General features: G+C 39.5%; 1 protein-coding gene across 2 annotated transcripts in view; it reads right to left on the bottom strand.

The window, feature by feature from the left end:
- inpp5a (inositol polyphosphate-5-phosphatase A) overlaps positions 1 to 22,751 on the bottom strand; it is a 288,060-nt gene that overhangs the window by 186,769 nt on the left and 78,540 nt on the right. For both annotated transcript variants that reach the window (XM_072436661.1, XM_072436662.1), the window contains exon 4: positions 21,546 to 21,633. In XM_072436661.1, coding sequence (XP_072292762.1) covers positions 21,546 to 21,633 — 88 coding nt within the window. The remainder of the gene's footprint in view (positions 1 to 21,545; positions 21,634 to 22,751) is intronic.

The following is a 22,751-nucleotide window of genomic DNA, read 5'->3' as shown; positions in this document are numbered from 1 at the left end:
GGGCACATCCCTGCTTATTATTACCCCATCAAGCACATTTGTGGCATTGTTCCTCAATCGTTCTCTCATTAGGAAGTGGACTAAAGCAGCTGCTTAATTACAGGCCTCATAACTTCCTAATCAGATTTGGGGGCGTTGTTTTTGGAGTCGTTGTGGCGAGTCCGGCACGTAAACAGAGGAAGCGCCGTCTGGGAATGTGCGCGTCATATGGCCCCGCACGCTCGCGCGCGCTCCCGACCGAACACCGTTATTCGGCTTCGGAGTCACGCGTCGGTGCCATCTTTTAATCTTTCAATCGTTTAATCTTTCAATCGTTTAATCTTTCAATCTTTCAATCTTTCAATCGTTCAGACCGATCGCTCAACGTTTACGCTCTCGCATCAAACACGTTTAAACTCTTTAAAGAAGAGGTGATTGTTCTGTGATTAGATTGAAACGATAAGCTCCGAAGTTAGATAATAGAAGTTAGATGATAATAGAAGTTAGATGATAATAGAAGTTAGATGATAATAGAAGTTAGATGATAATAGAAGATAGATGATAATAGAAGTTAGATGATGATAGAAGTTAGATGATAATAGAAGTTAGATGATAATAGAAGTTAGATGATAATAGAAGATAGATGATAATAGAAGATAGATGATAATAGAAGATAAATGATAATAGAAGTTAAATGATAATAGAAGATAGATGATAATAGAAGTTAGATGATAATAGAAGTTAGATGATAATAGAAGATAGATGATAATAGAAGTTAGATGATAATAGAAGTTAGATGATAATAGAAGTTAGATGATAATAGAAGTTAGATGATAATAGAAGATAGATGATAATAGAAGATAGATGATGATAGAAGTTAGATGATAATAGAAGTTAGATGATAATAGAAGATGGGTGATGATAATAGAAGATAGATAATAGAAGTTAGATGATAATAGAAGTTAGATGATAATAGAAGATAGATGATAATAGAAGTTAGATGATAATAGAAGTTAGATGATAATAGAAGTTAAGATGATAATAGAAGATAGATGATGATAGAAGATAGATGATAATAGAAGTTAGATTATAATAGAAGTTAGATGATGATAGAAGTTAGATGATAATAGAAGATAGATGATAATAGAAGATAGATGATAATAGAAGTTAGATGATAATAGAAGTTAGATGATAATAGAAGTTAAGATGATAATAGAAGATAGATGATGATAGAAGTTAGATGATAATAGAAGTTAGATGATAATAGAAGATAGATGATGATAGAAGATAGATGATGATAGAAGTTAGATGATAATAGAAGTTAGATGATAATAGAAGATAGATGATGATAGAAGATAGATGATGATAGAAGTTAGATGATAATAGAAGTTAGATGATGATAGAAGTTAGATGATGATAGAAGTTAGATGATAATAGAAGATAAATGATAATAGAAGATAGATGATGATAGATGATAATAGAAGATAGATGATAATAGAAGTTAGATGATAATAGAGGTTAGATGATAATAGAAGATAGATGATGATAGAAGATAGATGATGATAGAAGTTAGATGATAATAGAAGTTAGATGATAATAGAAGATGGATGATGATAATAGAAGATAGATAATAGAAGTTAGATGATAATAGAAGTTAGATGATAATAGAAGATAGATGATGATAGAAGATAGATGATGATAGAAGTTAGATGATAATAGAAGTTAGATGATAATAGAAGTTAGATGATAATAGAAGATAAATGATAATAGAAGATAGATGATAATAGAAGATAGATGATAATAGAAGATAGATGATGATAGAAGTTAGATGATAATAGAAGTTAGATGATAATAGAAGATGGATGATGATAATAGAAGATAGATAATAGAAGTTAGATGATAATAGAAGTTAGATGATAATAGAAGATAGATAATAGAAGTTAGATGATAATAGAAGTTAGATGATAATAGAAGATAGATGATTATAGAAGTTAGATGATAATAGAAGTTAGATGATAATAGAAGTTAAGATGATAATAGAAGATAGATGATGATAGAAGTTAGATGATAATAGAAGTTAGATGATAATAGAAGTTAGATGATAATAGAAGATAGATGATAATAGAAGATAGATGATAATAGAAGTTAGATGATAATAGAAGTTAGATGATAATAGAAGTTGGATGATAATAGAAGTTAGATGATAATAGAAGATAGATGATAAATGATAATAGAAGATAGATGATGATAGAAGTTAGATGATAATAGAAGTTAGATGATAATAGAAGATGGGTGATGATAATAGAAGATAGATAATAGAAGTTAGATGATAATAGAAGTTAGATGATAATAGAAGATAGATGATAATAGAAGTTAGATGATAATAGAAGTTAGATGATAATAGAAGTTAAGATGATAATAGAAGATAGATGATGATAGAAGATAGATGATAATAGAAGTTAGATGATAATAGAAGTTAGATGATGATAGAAGTTAGATGATAATAGAAGATAGATGATAATAGAAGATAGATGATAATAGAAGTTAGATGATAATAGAAGTTAGATGATAATAGAAGTTAAGATGATAATAGAAGATAGATGATGATAGAAGTTAGATGATAATAGAAGTTAGATGATAATAGAAGATAGATGATGATAGAAGATAGATGATGATAGAAGTTAGATGATAATAGAAGATAGATGATAATAGAAGATAGATGATGATAGAAGATAGATGATGATAGAAGTTAGATGATAATAGAAGTTAGATGATGATAGAAGTTAGATGATAATAGAAGTTAGATGATAATAGAAGATAAATGATAATAGAAGATAGATGATGATAGAAGATAGATGATAATAGAAGATAGATGATAATAGAAGATGGATGATGATAATAGAAGATAGATAATAGAAGTTAGATGATAATAGAAGTTAGATGATAATAGAAGATAGATGATGATAGAAGATAGATGATGATAGAAGTTAGATGATAATAGAAGTTAGATGATAATAGAAGATAGATGATAATAGAAGATAAATGATAATAGAAGATAGATGATAATAGAAGATAGATGATAATAGAAGATAGATGATGATAGAAGTTAGATGATAATAGAAGTTAGATGATAATAGAAGATGGATGATGATAATAGAAGATAGATAATAGAAGTTAGATGATAATAGAAGTTAGATGATAATAGAAGATAGATGATAATAGAAGTTAGATGATAATAGAAGTTAAGATGATAATAGAAGTTAAGATGATAATAGAAGATAGATGATGATAGAAGTTAGATGATAATAGAAGTTAGATGATAATAGAAGTTAGATGATAATAGAAGATAGATGATAATAGAAGATAGATGATAATAGAAGTCAGATGATAATAGAAGTTAGATGATAATAGAAGATAGATGATGATAGAAGTTAGATGATAATAGAAGTTAGATGATAATAGAAGTTAGATGATAATAGAAGTTAGATGATAATAGAAGTTAGATGATAATAGAAGATAGATGATAAATGATAATAGAAGATAGATGATGATAGAAGTTAGATGATAATAGAAGATAGATGATGATAGAAGTTAGATGATAATAGAAGTTAGATGATAATAGAAGTTAGATGATAATAGAAGTTAGATGATAATAGAAGATAGATGATAATAGAAGATAAATGATAATAGAAGATAGATTATAATAGAAGTTAGATAATAGAAGATGGATGATAATAGAAGATAAATAATAATAGAAGATAAATGATAAGGTTGTCTTGCGTTTACACATCTTGATTGTACCCAATGTCCCCGTAAACCACGTTGGTGCATTGGAACTGTTCTCGGTCTCGTTTTTCCCACAGGTCCCGATCTTGCGTAATCTCGCGACCGAGCGCTGCGACGAGCGCAAACGCCGGGGAAAGTTTTCCTCCGCATCGAGTCTGGCGGATCCGAGCAGCGGCAGTGACGAGCAGCGTCCGCCGCCGCCCGAAGGAGGCTTAACAAAAGCAGATTAAACCCTCCCGAGCCAGCGCCGTCACGCGGGCCTCTCCAATTTCAGAGGAGGGTAACCCAATTGCCCAAACTGGATTTGTAGAAGCAAACCACATTAGGGACATATTAGATGAGAAGTGGCAGCAAGAGAAGGCTTGTGGAGAGGGGGGCGGCACAAACGTTACACAATAAAAATGCACTTAACTATAGAACCGAGGCCGGCAGTAATTGTGTGATTTGATTATTTTGGTGGAGGCTTTTGAACGCCTATTTAGAGCCATTGTAGTGGTCGGAGTAAACTAAACGGGGGACGTAACCTTGTGCGTGTTTGAGTGTCCCGAGCCGAGGTGAAAAGGAAATTAAATGATCACATTGTTGCCGGTTATTATGACGAGCTCACAGTCCATAGAGACGGGCCCCCCACCCCCCTCTGGACCGGGGCCCCCGCCAATTAGAGCCGGCGAGTGCGTTCGGCGGGTCGCAGAAGGGGGCCCAAACCACACGCCGGGGCCTCAAAATGCACTTTCATTAGTCAAATCCTCCTACGACTTCTGGCTCATCCTCTTTTCTTCCCTTTGTGGTGAGCGATCGATGTTTGACAATGAAAGCAATCGCGAATTGGAAGCGGGTCGTCGTTTCGCCCGGCGCCACATCTGTAATCGTCTCGAATACTTTAGCGTCACGTCCAATTAATTATAAGTGGGGGACGATATTGACAAGAGGAATGTCTCGGTATGTTTTGGAGGAGGTTTAATTATCAGACAAATGTGAAGTGTCAGTAAAATGAATCACAAAAGTGCAGAAACCTCAGCTTACCCTTGAACTCGAGCTTACAACATTACTTTTGATTTGGTTTTTATATTCAATCAGCCGTTTTTGTAGCATTTTTCACCATCTTCAATCACTATCTTCTTCAAAATCTTCAAAATAACATTCACGGTATTATCTAAATGTGGATCTCTGTTGATAATAAGTTGAATTTCCTCTGCTCAGTCATAAAAAAAGGGAGAAAACATATCAATTTATCTACTTTTGGTCGTGAAAAATTACAGAAAATAGATCAGTGGAGCTCGGCCTGTCATAATCATTACTAAATTGACTTATAGTTTAACAAATGAGAGAAAGAACTGTATTCTTTGCACTTTTTTGTTGCGTTTTTGTTTTAAGTCTTTAGCTGTCGAGTGTGAAATAAGCAACTTCCACTGCTCATCACTACTCAAGCTAAATAAGTAATTTAATATGTCATTTAGCATATGTTTCTTAATGGTATTGCACATATAGAAAAGGAATTAGTCAGTGGCCTAAAATAGTTTCAACATTATCGTTTAACATGCTCAAAAAGTTCATGTTAATGGTGGAGGAGATGGATCATAATTTTGAGCGGCAAATGCTAAAAAACTATAATAAATGATTGGTCATCTCATGTGTTTTTGCATCCAAAACCATTATTTGCCTTGTTGTTAGAGAAGAAATAACATATATAAGTTACACTGGAGTATGAAATGCAGTTGTAAGTGTGAAAATAAGAAATAATATCACATATAAGTCGCTCCGGAGTATAAGTATATAAGTATAAAAATAAGTATAAGTCGCATCCCGGCCAAAACTATAAAAAAAAAAAAAGGTGCAACTTATAGTCCGGAAAATACGGTACTCGATTGTGACATTAACGGTCATCTCGATAAGCGGTTAATCGAACTCGTTGTGATCAACGATGTGCAAAAGTCGAATTGCAAACGTCGATATTCCTCCAGCTACAAAACAAATGCACAGTTGGCTCGAAATTTGAAAAAAACGCTGCTTAATTTGAGCCTAACGAACGCTTGAACTGGCTCCTGGCATTTTATTCATCGACCAGAGCGTGCGTGGTAATTAACACGAGTCCGTTAGCGCGATGCCTCACACGCTGCACACGTTTAACAGAAGAAAGAGTCCGGCTCCTGATCCGCCGCTGACAGTTTGAGGAAATCACCTCCATGTTGCCAAGTATTTAACGTCTTATCTCGACATGTCCCGTAGTGGTGTTTCATATCCGTCCGGCTTTTGTACGACGCACTGTTCGTGTCACTGCACACTCGGCTTTTCTTATACAAGTGCAGCTTTTTATTTTCTTTATCCTTTTCCTTTTCTTTTCCATTTTTTCATTTTCCTTTATATTTTCCTTCTCCTTTTTCCTTTCCTTTCCTTTTCCTTTTTCTTTTTCTTTTTAATTTTTCACACCCTCGATGTGTGAAGGAAAGGTTCCGTAGGTCTTTCCTTCCTGCTGCTGTCAGACTTTATAACAAAAACTGTTAGTACTGAACACTCGCAATACTGACCTAACCTAATACTGATGTGCAATTCTGTCATATGTGCAATTGCTGTTGGAATTCATGTGCAATTACTGTGAAATTCATGTGCAATCTATGTGCTGTCGTGACACATATTCATGTGCAATTACTGTTGTGATCACATGCAATGGTATTTATGTATTTATTTATTTATTTATTTATTTGTCTATGGGAGTTTTTATTTATTTATAGGAGATCTTCTACTGAAAGTGTTTTTCAGACTTCCTATAAGTGATCTGTTCTTCTGTATCTACCTCTGTATCTACCTGCGTTGCACCAATGAAATTTCCCCATGTGGGACAATAAAGGAATATCTTATCTTATCTTATCTTATCTTATTTTCTTTTCTTTTTCCTTTTCTTTTTCATTTTTAAATTTTCTTTTCCCTTTTTTCATTTTCTTTTTCTTTTTCCTTTTCATTTTTTTTTCTTTTTCTTTTCCATTTTAATTTTCTTTTTCCTTTTATTTCCTTTTCTTTTTCTTTTAATTTCATTAATTAACCTGTATTTATGCAGAGGACCCCAGTTGTCAGCCTCTTTTAAAAAGCATTTCGCGTTTAGAATAAAAAGACAATAAAAACTCATTTTTCAAAAGAAGTTTTGAAATTGTCAACAGAAGGAAGTTTGCAATGTTTTTTTTTTACCTGTACAAAATAAATTAGAAAGGCAGTTTTACAAAAGCAATATCCAGAAATAACCTGGTATTTTCCTGTAAATATCTAATGTACAACAACAAATGTTCAGGTTTTTTGATGTTTTCAATGACCATAAACAAAGTGCTCTTCTGTTATGAACTGATCTTTTATTTTGTAAAAGCCGGGTTGAATAAAATGGCAGTTTGTTTTCGAGGGGCTTTAAAAATTAAAATAAGACCAATAAAGGCTAATAACCCTAACCCAAAAATGTTTATAGGAAAATCGGGAATCGTGTTTTTGCAAAAAGTTAGTATATCCGGCATATTGTTAATTATAAAACGTATCACAAAATGCTGGAAAAAGCGAATAAAGTGACATATCTGCACTTTTGTGGGTCAGATTATGATACACAAACATCTACAAGAAAAAGTATTTGTATTCGTCCTCATTTCTGACTTTTCTTCTTGCGTATTTATCACACTTATGTTAGTTTATCGGGTTTTGAATTTCCCGCTGAAAATTGCACGCTTCCGTTTACTTTCCGAGTTCTGAAACACAAATACGCAAAACAAATCCAAATACGCAAAACAAATCTAACTACGCAAATCGGCTCCAAATACATTTTTCTCACGACCGCACGGGTGCCTTTCCCCTCCACGTTAAGCGGCCCTCATCAGCGTCGCACGATTAATTATTAACTAGGTGCCAATAGTGAAAAGACGGAGCACTCCCGGGCTGGAAAACAAGCCTTTAACCTGTGGGTATTTAATTAGCCTGCCGGATGCTAACGCGCATGCTAAAGCGCGCTCGGGGGGCCCCCGCGTTGGTCGACGTCCAAGATGTTTCCGATCCATCATGCTCGGCGTTGCCCGGGGCTTTGCGGGGGCAGACGTATTAATTATCAGCTCGTTTGGGACCGCGGGGGGGAGGAGGAGGCGAGGGGCGAGGGGCGGTCCGTGGGCGAGGGGGGTGGACGGGTAAAGGTGGGAGCTCGCCGCGTTTTGATCAATGTCGGATCGGTCTACGGAGGACGATTAGGGTCAATTTGGCACTTGTCTTTAGGAGAAGGGGATGGAGGGATGGAGGGGCCGACAGAGCTGTGAGAGAGGAGAGATTAAGCACCGACACAATCGCTAATCGACAACAAGCGTTTACAATATTAATGAGGACGAAGGACAGGCCCCGCCGCTCGTCAGATCGGAGCAGGTCAGCGTTAAATAAAACGGGGTGAATTCATTGCTTGAGACGTTTCATGCCCAAAAGAAAAAGAAACTGAAAAAGAAAAGCAAAAGGGTTTTTTTTCTTTTTCTTTTTGGGTGCTTTTGTTGCACTGAAAAAAAGAAGAAAAAAGTGCATCTCCACAAACCTGACTCGTACTAGGACTCCTCGTGCTTGTCTCCATGGTAATATTGTTTGTTTCTTTGGTTATAATCTTTCCTTAAGAGTTCAGAAATATGGTTTTAACCTTCTATTTTAATGGAATAATGTGGATGCACGTGCCACTTCCGTAAAGTTACTTCAAATGAAAACTGAACCTGCTTTTCATCCCCCAAATTCAACAATTCTGTGACTGGAAATCTGGACAAATATATTTTTAGTTTTTATACATTACATTTCATTAAATTGTCTTCATAAATACAACAAAAATCTTGAACATAAACAATGCAGACTATTAATCACGGCCGTTTAATTAGTCGATGTAATCCCTCTTTCGTCCAGGAGGGGTCCACAGTCACCCGGACAATGTTTTTGAAAATCAAGGCTTTGAAATGGTTCAAGCGGCTCGTGAAACATGGAGCGGATTAATTCAAGAAAAGAAAAAATAAATAATGAAAATCTTCCATTGGCTGTAGACCTACCATATTTTCCGGACTATAAGTGGCACCTTTTTTTCATAGTTTTGCCCGGGGTGCGACTTATACTCCAGAGCGACTTATATGTGATATTATTAGTTATTTACACACTGACCAACCACAAGAGGGCGCTCTAGGCTCTAAGCGACGCAGAAGAAGAATCTGTACTTCCTCTTCCTCTGGAGTTTGTGGAGTTGTTTAGAAGTGACACAGAGGAAGAAGAATTCAATGGATTTAGTGATTTGGGGTAAAACTGATGCTTTGGTAAACTTGTTAGCATGTTCTTTATGCTATAGTTATCTGAATAACTGTTCATATGTTACGTTAACATACCAGACACTTACCACAGTTCTGTCTGTGCCTCATGTAGCTGAAGGTGTTAGCATTAGCATACGAACATGCGACTTATAAAAAAAAAATCTTATCAATTATGCATTTTCTGGCCTTTTTTGCGCCTTACACTCCGGAAAACAGGGCAATCACTGAATCTCAATTCCATTAGAGTGTGACTCATTGCACAGCCCTATCGGAAATGTAATTAGCAGGACAGTTAGCTTCCACTGTATTATTGTACAGCGCAAGAGACAATAAGGTCGGTCATTATTGAACAATTTACCGTCCAAGAAAATGGTCATTAATGAATCCCCTGCTCCTCGAGGCCGTTTTATGATTGGACAGAGGTTGGAGGGGGCTCTTGTTCCCCCCCCTTTCGCCGAGTGGGTTTGTGAGAGCTGTGAGGGGCTTTCAATAGACAGAGGATTATGGAAATCAAAGCCCAGAGATTAGCTAATGGGACTATAATGGGCAGAGACGGCGCGGGTCAACTGGGCCATGCAAATGAAGTAGTCTCGACCTGGAAGAAGGGAGCGAAGAAGAGAAAAAAATCAATCTCTAAACCAACACACGAACGGGCTGGAAGCACGTCGCAAGAACGCACACAGCTTTCAGCAAAAACACAAGACTCGAAGAGGAAACCGGAGACTTCGCCAGCCCCTTCTCAGACCCACCCACCCCCCACCGTGATGTCAACAGGCTGCATGGGACGTCCCGACACTGACACAGCACTAATGCTCCATCAAATATCTATTCATTCTCCGCCGGGCCCAAAACAAAAGGGAACGTCCTTGTAGACAATCAATAGAGCGGGGAGCGGGGGCGGCCAAGTATTACGCCAGCATTTAGATACACCCTAAGTAGTTTATTTTTCCCAGAGACGCACAACCTCGACTGATGTTTAAGGGATGCGACGCCGGTATTAACCTTATCAGGATGGGGGGAAAGGCAAGGTGGGTGTCACAATAGAGCGGGACAAACGACGCTTTTATCAACAAACCGCTCCGGAACAGTGGACCGGAATACCAATGCTGAGCGGGTTAAGTAAACGCGTCCCGACTGGGGGAATATTGTGAGACTGATGGTGGTCTGTTCCCGTGTTATTTTAGGGGTATTTCATAGAGATTGTCCCATTGCCCCACCTAAAACACAGACTCCAGCCCTCCCAAATTGGATTGCTGAATCAATGAAATCAATGAAATTTCCGATTCAATTTGGTTTTGTTCAACTTTAAACGTATGAAAATGGCTTAGGTTATTATTGCCTGAACATAAACACTACAGACTTTTAATCAGTGCCAACTATGGGACGAGACTGACACGATCGTGTGAGATAAAACTGCCAAAAGACTGTGCAAACAAGAGGAAAAGGACCACGAGGAGAAGAATCTGATGAGATGTTTTCCCCTTTGACTTGGACAAAAACACTGACTCATTGATCTTCTTGAAAAGCTGCTCCAAACCACATACTGACTGAATCGCTATTGTTTTAAACCTTTTTTGAACTGCGTAAAGTGCCTATGACAGGTCGGATGACTCATTGAACTAAAATAAAGTTAAGTTTTATATATTTATTTATTTATTTAACAAAAAATAAAAATGCTCATTTTGTAGGTTTATAATTCCACTTCCTGTTTGTAATTGATGACATCACACTAGGAAATCACCAAGCAAACACTGGCAAAAACTCATCTAATGCCACAATTGATTAAATTTGACAAATTAAAATATATGAGAGCGACTTTATTTTGTTGAATTCATGTTTAGAGAGTCCAAAAAGTAGTTTCTTTGTGTAAATTCTGCATAAACTTTGACTGGAATGAGTGTCCCTAGTGTGATGTCACTTCCTGTAATTTTCTACAGATTATTCTCAACTTTTCTCCTGCTCGATTGATGCAAAACTATAATTTATATGTACAACAAGTACAAATACACACAAAAGTCAAAATTAGAAAACCGTTAAAACCTGTCATAGGCACTTTCATTTCCGTCCTAGCACCAAAAGTGTCGGAAAGTATCTTCTAAAGCTTGAGCGATGCATAATAGATCAACTTTTCAGTAAATTTGTTGGAGTAAAAAACAACACAAGACCATAAACAATGAGGAGATTCTGGCAAAAGTCTTTCAATTGAACTTAGTGAGAAAAGAGCACAATCAGTTAACACAAAATGACACCTAACGTTTTGCATTCTGCCAAGACAAAGTGCCTCTCCCGCTATACGAACAAGGCAAAAAGACCCCAAACGCTCGACACTTCCCGTCATCAAACTAAACGTCTCATCTCGAACAACATACGTCAAAGAATACGCATTTTGAGCACGTCGCCGAAATATCTCAATCTAAAGCGCGCTCCTTGTGACGTCCATTCATCACGCCGCGAGCCCCTCCCTCCTGCGCGCTCGCTCTCGAAACGATAAAATTAACCTTGTGGGCAATTGTTTTCCCACCCGTTTGATGGCCTCGCGTAAGCTCATCCGTTACGGCGCGAGCGTGCATAAGATGATGACCGGTGAGGCTGCGGGGGGCCGTTAGCTAAGCGCCGGTGAGATAATGTCCCATAATGAAGCGAGACCGGCGTCCGTCAGGGCGGAAGACGCGCCGCGACGACAACCGACTGCTGTAATTTAGGGTTTCAAGATGAACCGCAATCAAATGCAAATGGTAAATTGCACAGTTGCAGTGAAATAAATGAGAAATATACGGTTGTTTAGGTTACGGTAGGGCGATGTATGTTAAAAAAGGTGAATCGCAATATCGTCCTAGTGTCAAATTTGTGTTGTACGGTTGCGATGAATAAAAAATAAATCTACGGTTGTTTAAGTTACGGCAGGGAGATGTACGGCAATAAAAGGCGAATCGCGATATCGTCCTAGTGTCAAATTCGTGTTTCAGTACTTTTCTGTGAGACAGGGGTCCATCAGAGCGAAAGATGCGCCGCGACAACAACCGACTGCTGCGATTCAGGGTTTCAAGATGAACCGCAATTGAATTCAAATGGTAAATTGCACGGTTGCGATGAATAAATAAGAAATATACGGTTGCTTAGGTAACGGCAGAGTGATGTATGGTAATAAAAGGCAAATTGTGACATTGCCCAAGTGTCAAATCCGTGTTTCAGTACTTTTCTGTTTGATTCACTTTCTTGCCTCCTATTGGTCAGCTTTGTAAGGTTATGAGTGACAAGTGGTAATATCCAATCACAGAGCAGTGACTTTACGTACCTCTTAAAGGCCATTTTAAAGATACTAAGAGTACATGAATCGTGATCAAATCCAAATCGTGATCCGGCGCCGAGATAATTGTGAAGTTAATGTTTTGGCACGCTTAAAGGGCGTATGACAGGTTTTTATTTTGTGTATTTGTATCGGTTGTAAATGTGAGTTATAGTTTTACACCAATCGATAGTGGAAAAAGGTGAAAAAGTCTGAAGAAAACGACAGGAAGTGACATCACTCCAGTCAAAATGTATACATCATTTACAAAACGAAACTACTTTTTGACGCTCTAAACATTAAATCAACAAAATAATGTCACTCTCATATATTTTTATTTGTCAAATAAATAAAATGGTGACATTGGATGAGTTTTGCCCAGTGTTTTTGGTCTCAGTCATCAATTATAAAAAGTACAATTCTGAACCTGAGAAATGAGCGATTCTTGGATGAAATCGTTATCATTTCAAGCCAAATTTGAAATATATTTATCGTAACCGCATTTTAGTTCAACGTGTCGTATGACCTGTAGGGGGCGCTTTAGGTTAACGCCAGAGAACATTTCCCCATGTCTCCAAATGCTGTTAATCTGTATAAAAATGGCTAAATCTGTAGTTTAGACTTCTACAAACATGTTCTGAAATGCATGTGATTCTTGTATTCACTTTTAGCAGTTGATATGTAATACTTTACTCAACGGTTAACTCTTCTAAATGTTGACAACATTTTTAACTGAATGACCTTTGACCTGCATTTTCTTTGACGCCGTAGAATTCACACTTTCCCCTCTGGAGCACGTGGTATTTTCATATGTAGATTCCAAAATTATAAATGCTGAATCTCCTCATATTTACTTGCCACTAGGCCATCGGACATGCATATTCCCTTAAACCTGCACATCAATAACAGTCATTTTACCTCCCTTTAATACGATAAGGCGTCGGAATCGTGCGATGCTCCGAAACCCTGCGTTTTCTGCATAAAACTGTTTAGCTCGCGCCAAAAATTTATCTCTCGCCATTAAAGCCCCTTGTGACTATGGTCAAGGCCACGTGCGGCCGCCAGCTCCTTTAAATGCACGCACCACCTCTCCCATGATAAACCACCACCGTGTCCGACTCCGCGGGGGGAGGAAGCGCCAGTCGTTATGAACTGAGTAAAATGATAACGTGACGTTTTTTTTTTATTTTACCCCGCGTTTTTTTCTTTCTAACTTTACAGTTCAAGCTGCATCTCTAACCTCTTTGCCCCGGGACGGACGCCCGCGGCGGGAGGCGGAGGGTTAAGAAAATCCTTCAGAGGGCTGTTTATTTGCTCTCAACACCTCCTCCCGCGATCAATATTTTTAATTTGGATCAGAGTTATTATTTTTCACATCACTGCGCCGGGGAGCAGAGTAAAGTGGCTCATATTTTAGCACTAAAAAGATCGATATGACAGGTTCACCTTCGCTGTGGCCTCTTGGGTGGACCAGATGCGTGCGCGGGGCGAGCGTGTGTGTGTGTGTGTGTGTGTGCGTGTGCGTGTGTGTGTAACGGGTGAGTGTTGGGGGGTGAGTGGAAAAGGGGGGGGTTGTTTAGGAGGAGGAGGAGGAGAAGGAGGGGAAATATCATAACATCCCGTCTCGGATCGCATCATTATCCCGCTGCTATCCTTCGCCACGCGCACACACACACACACACACACACACACAGACACACACACACGCCAAGCCGGGACCGCCATAACCCCTCTGATTTACTCCCTCCGATAGATCCAAACAGTTTATCAGTTTATGAGCTCCTAGGTATTGGACTTTGCAACTATACGAGGGCAAGAGCCACACTTCTCTAGATTTGACTCCCGGCGCAATAAATAAATGCATCAATTTCCACCACCTCTTTACACAAACCATTAATTATATTTACATTTTCCGACCAAATATTCTCTCGCCCGGAGGCCCTGGCCCACTCTCGACCGCTCGTAACTCAAACTCCGATGGCAGATTCATCGATTGTCGCTCAACGCATGTCTCGGCGAAGGCGGCGGCGGCGGGGGGGGGGGTGCAGGTCGGCGTGCGTGCTCGTCGGCGTGAGCGGCAATGCCAACGCGAGTGTCTGTTGCGTTTCGCCGCCTTTAAAGGGGGGAAAAGCGCGCGAGGCCGCTGCACTTACATCTCGAGCGTGACTGATGGCGCCGGTGAGTTATGGCCCGCCGATATTACCCGGCGTGACATCTACTCCATTCAAGTGGCCCCCGGTCCATATTGAAATAAGAGCTCGCTTAGATTTAGTTTGCAATATTTTAAGGGCGCTTATACGGCGTCGGCGCTGGTCTTTAAAGATGGGGCGGCGGGGAGATGGGGGCAGCGTTTGCTAGTTAACCCCGGCGTGTAGAATCAAGCCACTCCGCTGACCCCTCTCTGGTTGGTCGCCTCGTAAAAAAAAAAAAAAAAAAAAAGGCGAGGAGCGGGGGCCCGATGTGATGTGAGCAGCGTTTTGTTTTTAGAAAAGGAAAAAGAGGCCGCAAAGGAAGCAGGATTTAAGGGTCGCGGCGTAAACAAGCGGCGCTGGACAAAGAGACGATAAGTGTTCATAAAAATAAATCTGCTTTTGAACCACTGGGGGGCCTCTGGGGGTTAAAGGGCCTCCGACAGGTTGGACCGCTCGCTCCACTAAAATGCAGTTAAGATGAAGATGTTTGAAATGTTGCTAAAAAATGATGCATATTTTATCCCGGAATAGCACATTTTTGTAGGTTTATGATTGAACTTCCTGTTTGTTATCGATGACATCACAGAAGGAAATTACCCAGCAACCAATGGCCCCAAACTCACAATAAAACTATATGAAAAAAAAAAATATTTTGTTGAATTAATGTTTAGAGCGTCAAAAAAAAGTTGTTTCTTTTGAGCAATTTAAGCATAAACTTTGGATGGACTGCGTGCCCTGCTGTGATGTCACTTCCTGTCACTTTTCAACCGATTTTTCCAAGTTTTCTCCACAAATGCCTGCTCGATGGGTGTAAAACTTGAATTTATAAGTACAACAGGTATAAATACACCAAATAAAGTTAAAATTTGAAAATTAGAGAGTGTAAGAGGGCGGAGCAGGGCGGAGTTAAACTAATTGTCTGTTTGTTTTGATATTTTAGACTTTGATGGACAGATTAAGGGCCAGATGCAAGATTTAAAGTAATGCAATCAAACTCACAATTTAAATGGTCTAAATTAACCAATCGCAAAGGGTAATAGTGTTAACCACGTCACATTGTTCCCTCAAAACCACGTCTGGGTTTGTATTTAGCCTTTAGCTTAATAAATCCTGCTAATTAAGTCCTCTCCCATTGACCCTCAACAAACACGCAGCTCTAAATGTTCCAGAAATGTGAAGTAAAAGGTAGATTTAAGTAGTTCTAACAGTCAAATCACGTATTAGCATGTCGGGGCAAGCTAGCTTTTGGTTAAACCCTCTTGGTAATTCCCTGTGCTGCCAGTAGATGGAGAATCCCGATGAGGGAACGCGTTACTGGCAGAAAGTCACGTGTGGTTTTCTGTACGTACATGATTTTAACTTCTCTCGGGTTCTTAACAACGTGTTTAAAAGCCAATAAAAATACAAATATTACACAATACATTAATTCAACGGTGAACGACCCAAAGTCCTGCCCGTTTATGTGTAAAAATGGCGAACGCCGTAGCTTAAACCTGGACAAACACGCTCCGTTATGCATGTGATTGTTGTATTAGCAGTTCATATTTCAGTCGTCGCTAATCGGAATTTCAACGCTCGTCAGAATAAATCACAATTAAGAGAGTTTATCAAAAATGTGACGGGACGTGACAGGACAAGACGGCGAGAAAAGTTTGCGTTGTTCAAGCTGTATTTGCGTGAAAATCAAAATGTGAAAAATTTGAAAAATGATCGAAAATGTTCAAACATCAATAAAAACGACATGGATGACATGTTACTACACTTAACAGAATACTCCTGATTATGTTCATCTCGCTTGTGAATGAAGTATGAACTGACAATGGGAAGACAACTAAATAAAGAATAACGTCTAAAGTCTAAAATGTACAACTCCAGTAGGTGGCGGTGATGTAACACTTGGATAACAACCGCCATAAAACACCGAAGAAGAAGAAGAAGAAGAAGAAGAAGAAGAAGAAGAAGAAGAAGAAGAAGAAGAAGAAGAAGAAGAAGAAGAAGAAGAAGAAGAAGAAGAAGAAGAAGAAGAAGAAGAAGAAGAAGAAGAAGAAGAAGAAGAAGAAGAAGAAGAAGAAGAAGAAGAAGAAGAAGAAGAAGAAGAAGAAGAAGAAGAAGAAGTTTCATTTTTGTCGTGGAATAATTTGTTGTTAACTTGCAACTCACGGAACGCAGTTTGGATTAAAATAAATGTATTATAATATGTCAAATCACACACCAATCCAAAACTCGCATCGAACTAATAAACGGGACAAAAGTGGATGTTTCCTGGACAGTTTTAGAACGCTCTTGAACTTTATGAGAACTAGAATAAGACCACACGGTAACATAGCAAAAGAACTATCATTTTGTGCTGAAAATGAGTAAAATAGTCTTAAAGAGGGAGCATTTTTCGTAATCGTTGTGGCATCAAAACTAGCATCGAGTGTCAAGCCTATTCCTTTCAAAATAAGACCGTGAAAAGTCAAAACTGCGACGACTCCTGAACCTTTCGAGCTGAATCGCAGTCAAACTCTTAAAAACTCATCGGGACATTTGCGATAAAGAAAGAACGCCCCTTTAAAACGGCGCGTCGTCGAGATTTGAACATTGTTTTCACGAATCGAACGGCGAGGCGTCCTCCGTCCCCCCCCCGGCCCCCCGCGGGCGACCGCCGTCCTGTCAAAACCCGCGCGGCGCCTGATTTATCCCCGGCTCACCGTCCCGCCACCGCAGACGGGCGACAGGGATGCCTTTAATTTCCCATTAAGATGCCCCGGACAGGCCCCGGCTCAGGACTCGATTAGACGGCGACACGGGGAGAGGTGCGAGGCGAGCGGAGGTGCGGGGCGGGGGGCCGGAGGATGTATAAATATGGATGACCGGAACGAGTGGATTGGGAGTTGAGTTATCAGGGCGGGCCTTCCTAATTGACATTTTACCTGCTGTATACCTTATCGCAGATAGAGGGGGCCGGTGTCAGTCAAAGCGCCTGTCCCCCGGGGCCCAGCATTCAGCGGCGGGACACGTGTAGCGGCCGGATTGTGTCACAGCTAATGGACGACGCCCGTTTGATGTCAGTTACAAACGTCTGTGCCTGTTTGGACTTCCTGAACATGTTTTTAAGCGGATAAATGGTGAAAAAAAAAAGCACAAATTGACGGAGAAAATGTACAAATCCTGTGTATTATTGATAAAAATGTTCAAATCCTGTGTATTATTGTTAAAAAATTTACAAATCCTGTGTATTTTTGATAACAATTTACAAATCCTGTGTATTATTGATACAACATTTACAAATCCTGTGTATTTTTGATAACAATTTACAAATCCTGTGTATTATTGATAAAAAATTTACAAATCCAGTGTATTATTGATTAAAAATGTACAAATCCTGTGTATTATTGATTCAAAATGTACAAGTCCTGTGTATTATTGATAAAAAAAAATTACAAATCCTTTGTACTATTGATAAAAAATGTACAAATCCTGTGTATTATTGATGAAAAATGACAAATAGATTAGTCTTGTTTTGGTGGGATAATGCCGTCTTTGTGAGAAAAGCTCTTAAAGTCCGTCCAGATAAACTATGATCAGATTAGTCAATTATTTTAGCCGTCAATAGAAGTAATTAGACAGAGAAGAGATACATTTTTTCACTGGAAGCCAAAATATGAAGAAATACTGAGAAATAGAGCTGCAACTAACGGTTATTTAGTAGTTGACAAGTCAAACCATTGTTTTTATTGAACATTTAGACTTTTTAAGGTTCAAATATAGTGACTGAGCTCGTTTACATGAGAATATCTGAAATTATTGACACTTTGCTTGAATAAAGTCGTCATCTTTGTGTCAAGAAGGTATTTTTATGTATTTTATGTGTTTTAGTCTTAATAGAGTCCAGTTAACAGTTATGATTATCAAAATATGACAACAATTATGCTTTTCTTGTTCCTCTCAATGATAAATGATAATCCTGTTAGTATTATATCAAGTTAATAACTCACACATGATTTTAACTTAATAAAAAAAAGTTTTATAAAAAAAAAAGCTGGTTTTACAGAACATAATATTAATGCATTTTCAAAATTCAATCATATCATTACTATTAGGGATGGACAACTAATGTTTTAAGCATAAAAAGCATTGGAATTATGAGAAATCCACATTGATAGACACATACAGCCAATCCGTACGTTCACACTCATTAAAAACTTTAAAATATGCAAACAAACACAAAGAAATCCACCGAATACCGATTCTTTCACGCAGAAATACGCTTTTAGACAGTCAAATAAGACATTTTCCTCTCGTTACGGCGCTAATTGATTGACATTTGCCCGCCCCGTCCATCCGTCTTGCAGCCGCTGACACGGAATGGCCGCCGCGACAAGCCGCCGCGTGTAAACACCGTGTCTGGCCTTTTCCCGCGCTCGAAACCCCCGCCGAAAAAGCACTCACATTATCCCACCATCGACAACAAACTATTAACCGCGCATCGAGGGGCCCCCTGGCGAGCGGTCGAAGGTTCGGGGGCCGGTGGGCGGGCGGGGGGGGGGGGGACAAACAAACAGGAGCCATGTCACGTTAGCTAAATGGCAAGAGCCCGGAGCGCAGGACGCCGGCGGAGGCTCCTCAAATGCACTGCGGCGCGGGAATCAACGTTTATTTGAAAAGGCGTCGGGGGGGGGGACATCGGAAACCAAAACACAACAAAAAGGTTAATCTATAGACAAACTCCATTAAATAAACAGTCGGTAATGTCCGCGTACGAGACGGGCGCATGCGAAATGGCACATAATTATATTTCGCAAAAGGCCAATCTTTGTAATTTTTTTTTGAAAAGAGCAAATGTGACCGGGTGATTTATGGGCGCGGGCGGCGGGCGCTGGAGAGGGCGGCGGGCGCTGGAGTGTGCGAGCGGTGGAAGTGGAGCAAGAAGAAGGAGATGCTGCGCGCGGGACGGGGGGAAAGGAAAGGGATTCTCGTTTTATTGGATTGCAAATAAACTTACGAGGTACTTATCAAAGAGGCGAGCGATGGGACTTTCAATTTAGAAAACGGCCGGGGAAAAGATGTTCCGGCACAACAAACCTGAACGTTCAAGTGGTTTTAGTGTGGTCGTTTGTCTCCATCTAGTGGCTGAACGGAGAACTGCTTTGCATGAAAGAAATAAGAGCTGGAAAAGTGAAGTCCAGGTCAAAATAAAATCACACAGATGGTTGTAAAAAAGACACAAACAAGACATTTTTAAGGACACAGAGTTGGGAAATGTTGACAAAAATGTGTTTCTCAGCCATTTTTGAGCATCCCGACAACGGTATTAAGACGACATTGTGTCAATCCAACTCAAACGTGTTCAAATATGTCTTTAAATGTCTTATTTTAAGCTTTAGATGAATGTGACTCAAATGAAGCACTGAAATATCACATTATATCATTGTTTAACACATTTTTTAACATCATTGTTTTTTTCACATTTTGTTTTTAATCAACTGTTTTTGAGGCATTTTAAATATTAACGATCATTCTGCAGATCGTCAAAATCTTCAAAACAATATGTCAAGATGTCAATAATCTTCCCAGGTCAAACAGAACATCAACATTCTGTTTTTGTGGACATTTAAATCACACATTAAATAACTTTCAACTCATTCTTAAGCCTCTTCTGCCCCCGTGTGGACAACTGCTGCAAATGCACAGATAATGTATATTTGTGCCATAAATACCACAACACAAGGCACAGAATAACAAGGATAATGGGATTTTAAGCTGCTTTACCGGTAACTGCATATTACATGGAGCAGATTCATGTGAAAACAGTAACAATAAGACAATAATCCTTTGACAAAGACATTTAAAGAGAATCTCTTTAGTTCTTTCACAGTTTTCTCCAGGTTTAACTCACAGCTCCAAAACTCCAAACCAGGCACAAACTCATTTACCTCCTCACAGACTCTGAAGCTCACATGTCCTCCTTTTCCATCTCCTCCTCTTCTTCCTCCTCCCTCTTCCTCTTCCTCCCCCTCCTCCCTCCTCTTTCCTCCTCCCTCTTCTTCTCCTCCTCCTTCCTCCTCCCTCCTCTTCTTCCTCCCTCCTCCTCCTTCCTCCTCCCTCCTCTTCTTCCTCTTCCCTTCCCTTCCTCCTCCCTCCTCTTCCTCCTGCCTCTTCTTCTCCTCCTTCCTCCTTTTCTTCCTCCCTCTTCTTCCTCCTCCTCCTCCTCTTCCTCCTCCCTCCTCTTCCTCCTTCCTCCTTCCTCCTCTTCTTCCTCCTCCCTCCTCTTCCTCCCTCTTTTCTTCCTCTTCCCCCTCCCTCCTCTTCCTTCTCCTCCCTCCCTCCTCCCTCCCCTCCTCCTCCTCCTCCCTCTTCTTCCTCGCTCTTCCTCTTCCTCCCCCTCCTCCCTCCTCTTTCCTCTTTCCTCCTCCCTCCTCTTCCTCCTGCCTCTTCTTCTCCTCCTTCCTCCTCTTCTTCCTCCCTCTTCTTCCCCCTCCCTCCTCTTCCTCCCTCTTCTCTTCCTCTTCCCTTCCCCCTCTTCCTTCTCCTCCCTCCCCTCCTCCTCCTCCTCCTCCCTCTTCTTCCTCCCTCCTCCCTCCTCCTCCCTCTTCTTCCTCCCTCTTCCTCTTCCTCCCCCTCCTCTTTCCTCTTTCCTCCTCCCTCCTCTTCCTCCTGCGTCTTCTTCTCCTCCCTCTTCCCTCTTCTTCCTCCCTCTTCTCTTCCTCTTCCCTTTCCCATCCCTCCTCTTCCTTCTACTCCCTCCCTCTTCTTCCTCCCTCTTCCTCTTCCTCCCCCTCCCTCCCTCCTCTTTCCTCCTCCTCCTCCTCCTCCTCCTCCCTCCTCCCCCTCCTCCTCCTCCCTCTTCTTCCCTCCTCCTCCTCCTCCTCCTGCCTCTTCTTCCCTCCTCCTCCTCCTCCCCCTCCTCCTCCTCCCCCTCCTCCTCCCTCCTCCCTCCTCCCCCTCCCTCCTCCCCCTCCTCCTCCTCCTCCCTCCTCCCGCCTCCCTCCTCCTCCAGACCCCAGAGTGCAGGAGGCTGAAAGTGAAAGTACTCACGGTGAAGTGCTCCTGGGACTTGTAGTTCTCGTCGAGGTAGACTCGTGCTCGGCTGTACTCCTTCAGGGCCTCGCTGGACAGCAGCTCTCTGAGGACACACCACAAAAGACACATTTAGTTTAGGCTGTTTTTATTTTATTCTGTTTTTTTTTTTCATCCGAGAGATCATTTATTATTATTATTATTGTTTTGTGCTGCATCGATCACAAAGACAAGTTCCTGTTTCCTGTTTATTTCCATTGTAAATTGACAATGGAAATAAACCTTATTCTGATTCTGAAATGTATTATATATTTTATTTTCTATTCTACTTGTGCATGTGCATATCTGTATTTGTACATTATTTGACATGTCTTTTAATATAGATTTTGTTTTAATCTTTGTTATTAAGTTAATATTATGTCCTGTCTGAGTTATTGTGCCCAGGTCATTTCCCTTGTTAGTCCAAGTCCCAAAATTGGTTTAAAAAGATTGGGACAAAGACAAATGAAAATATAATATGAGACGATATAAGATGACATGTTCTTTTTCTTCTTCTTCTTTCTTCTTTCTTTTTACCTTCTACTGCTGCAACAATTTATCAGAATAATCGTGACCAATCACCAATTCAAAATCAGACTTGTTGACTGTTCAAGTAACTGTTGTTATCTGAGCGATACAAACTAAAACACATGCCAAAAGACGCTTTATCACAAAAAAAAAACTGTGGCATCATTAGAATAAAATATGAAAAAAAGGACTAAACAATTTGTAATTTTCATTAATAAAGACAATATCAATAAGTATTCACTGTCAAAAAGTCCTTTAGTCTGCATATTTAAACCTTTATCTGGTAAAGAATGTATATTAATACTAACTAAATGTACAATAAAATTATTTGCAGTAGAAGCCCTACTTTCTACTTATGTTCAGAAATAATTATTATATTATTGTAAAGTAATAAAACATAAATATATATTATAAAGTTTTGTTTGTTTTTTTAATCTGTTTTTTTTTATTTAACTTGAATAAATAATAAAACCTGTAATATTCAGTTAAACCTTGGTGAAAATAAATAAATAAAAACAAAATCACACAAATGAAAAAAAATCCATAATTGAACATTTTGTCTGGCAATAGCACAGTCTCCTGCAGTTTGTCCAGTGACCAGAAGAGGGAGCTGTTCTCTCAGTTTCCAAGCCCTGCCTCTGCTCCAGCGGGTGTGGT

Source organism: Eucyclogobius newberryi, unplaced genomic scaffold (assembly GCF_026437365.1).
Source record: "Eucyclogobius newberryi isolate DKJ021-1_F unplaced genomic scaffold, fEucNew1.0.hap1 SCAF_8, whole genome shotgun sequence".
Classification (NCBI taxonomy): Eukaryota; Metazoa; Chordata; class Actinopteri; order Gobiiformes; family Gobiidae; genus Eucyclogobius; species Eucyclogobius newberryi.
Note: the sequence above shows the minus strand (reverse complement) of the source record. Positions and strands in the feature narration are given on the sequence as shown.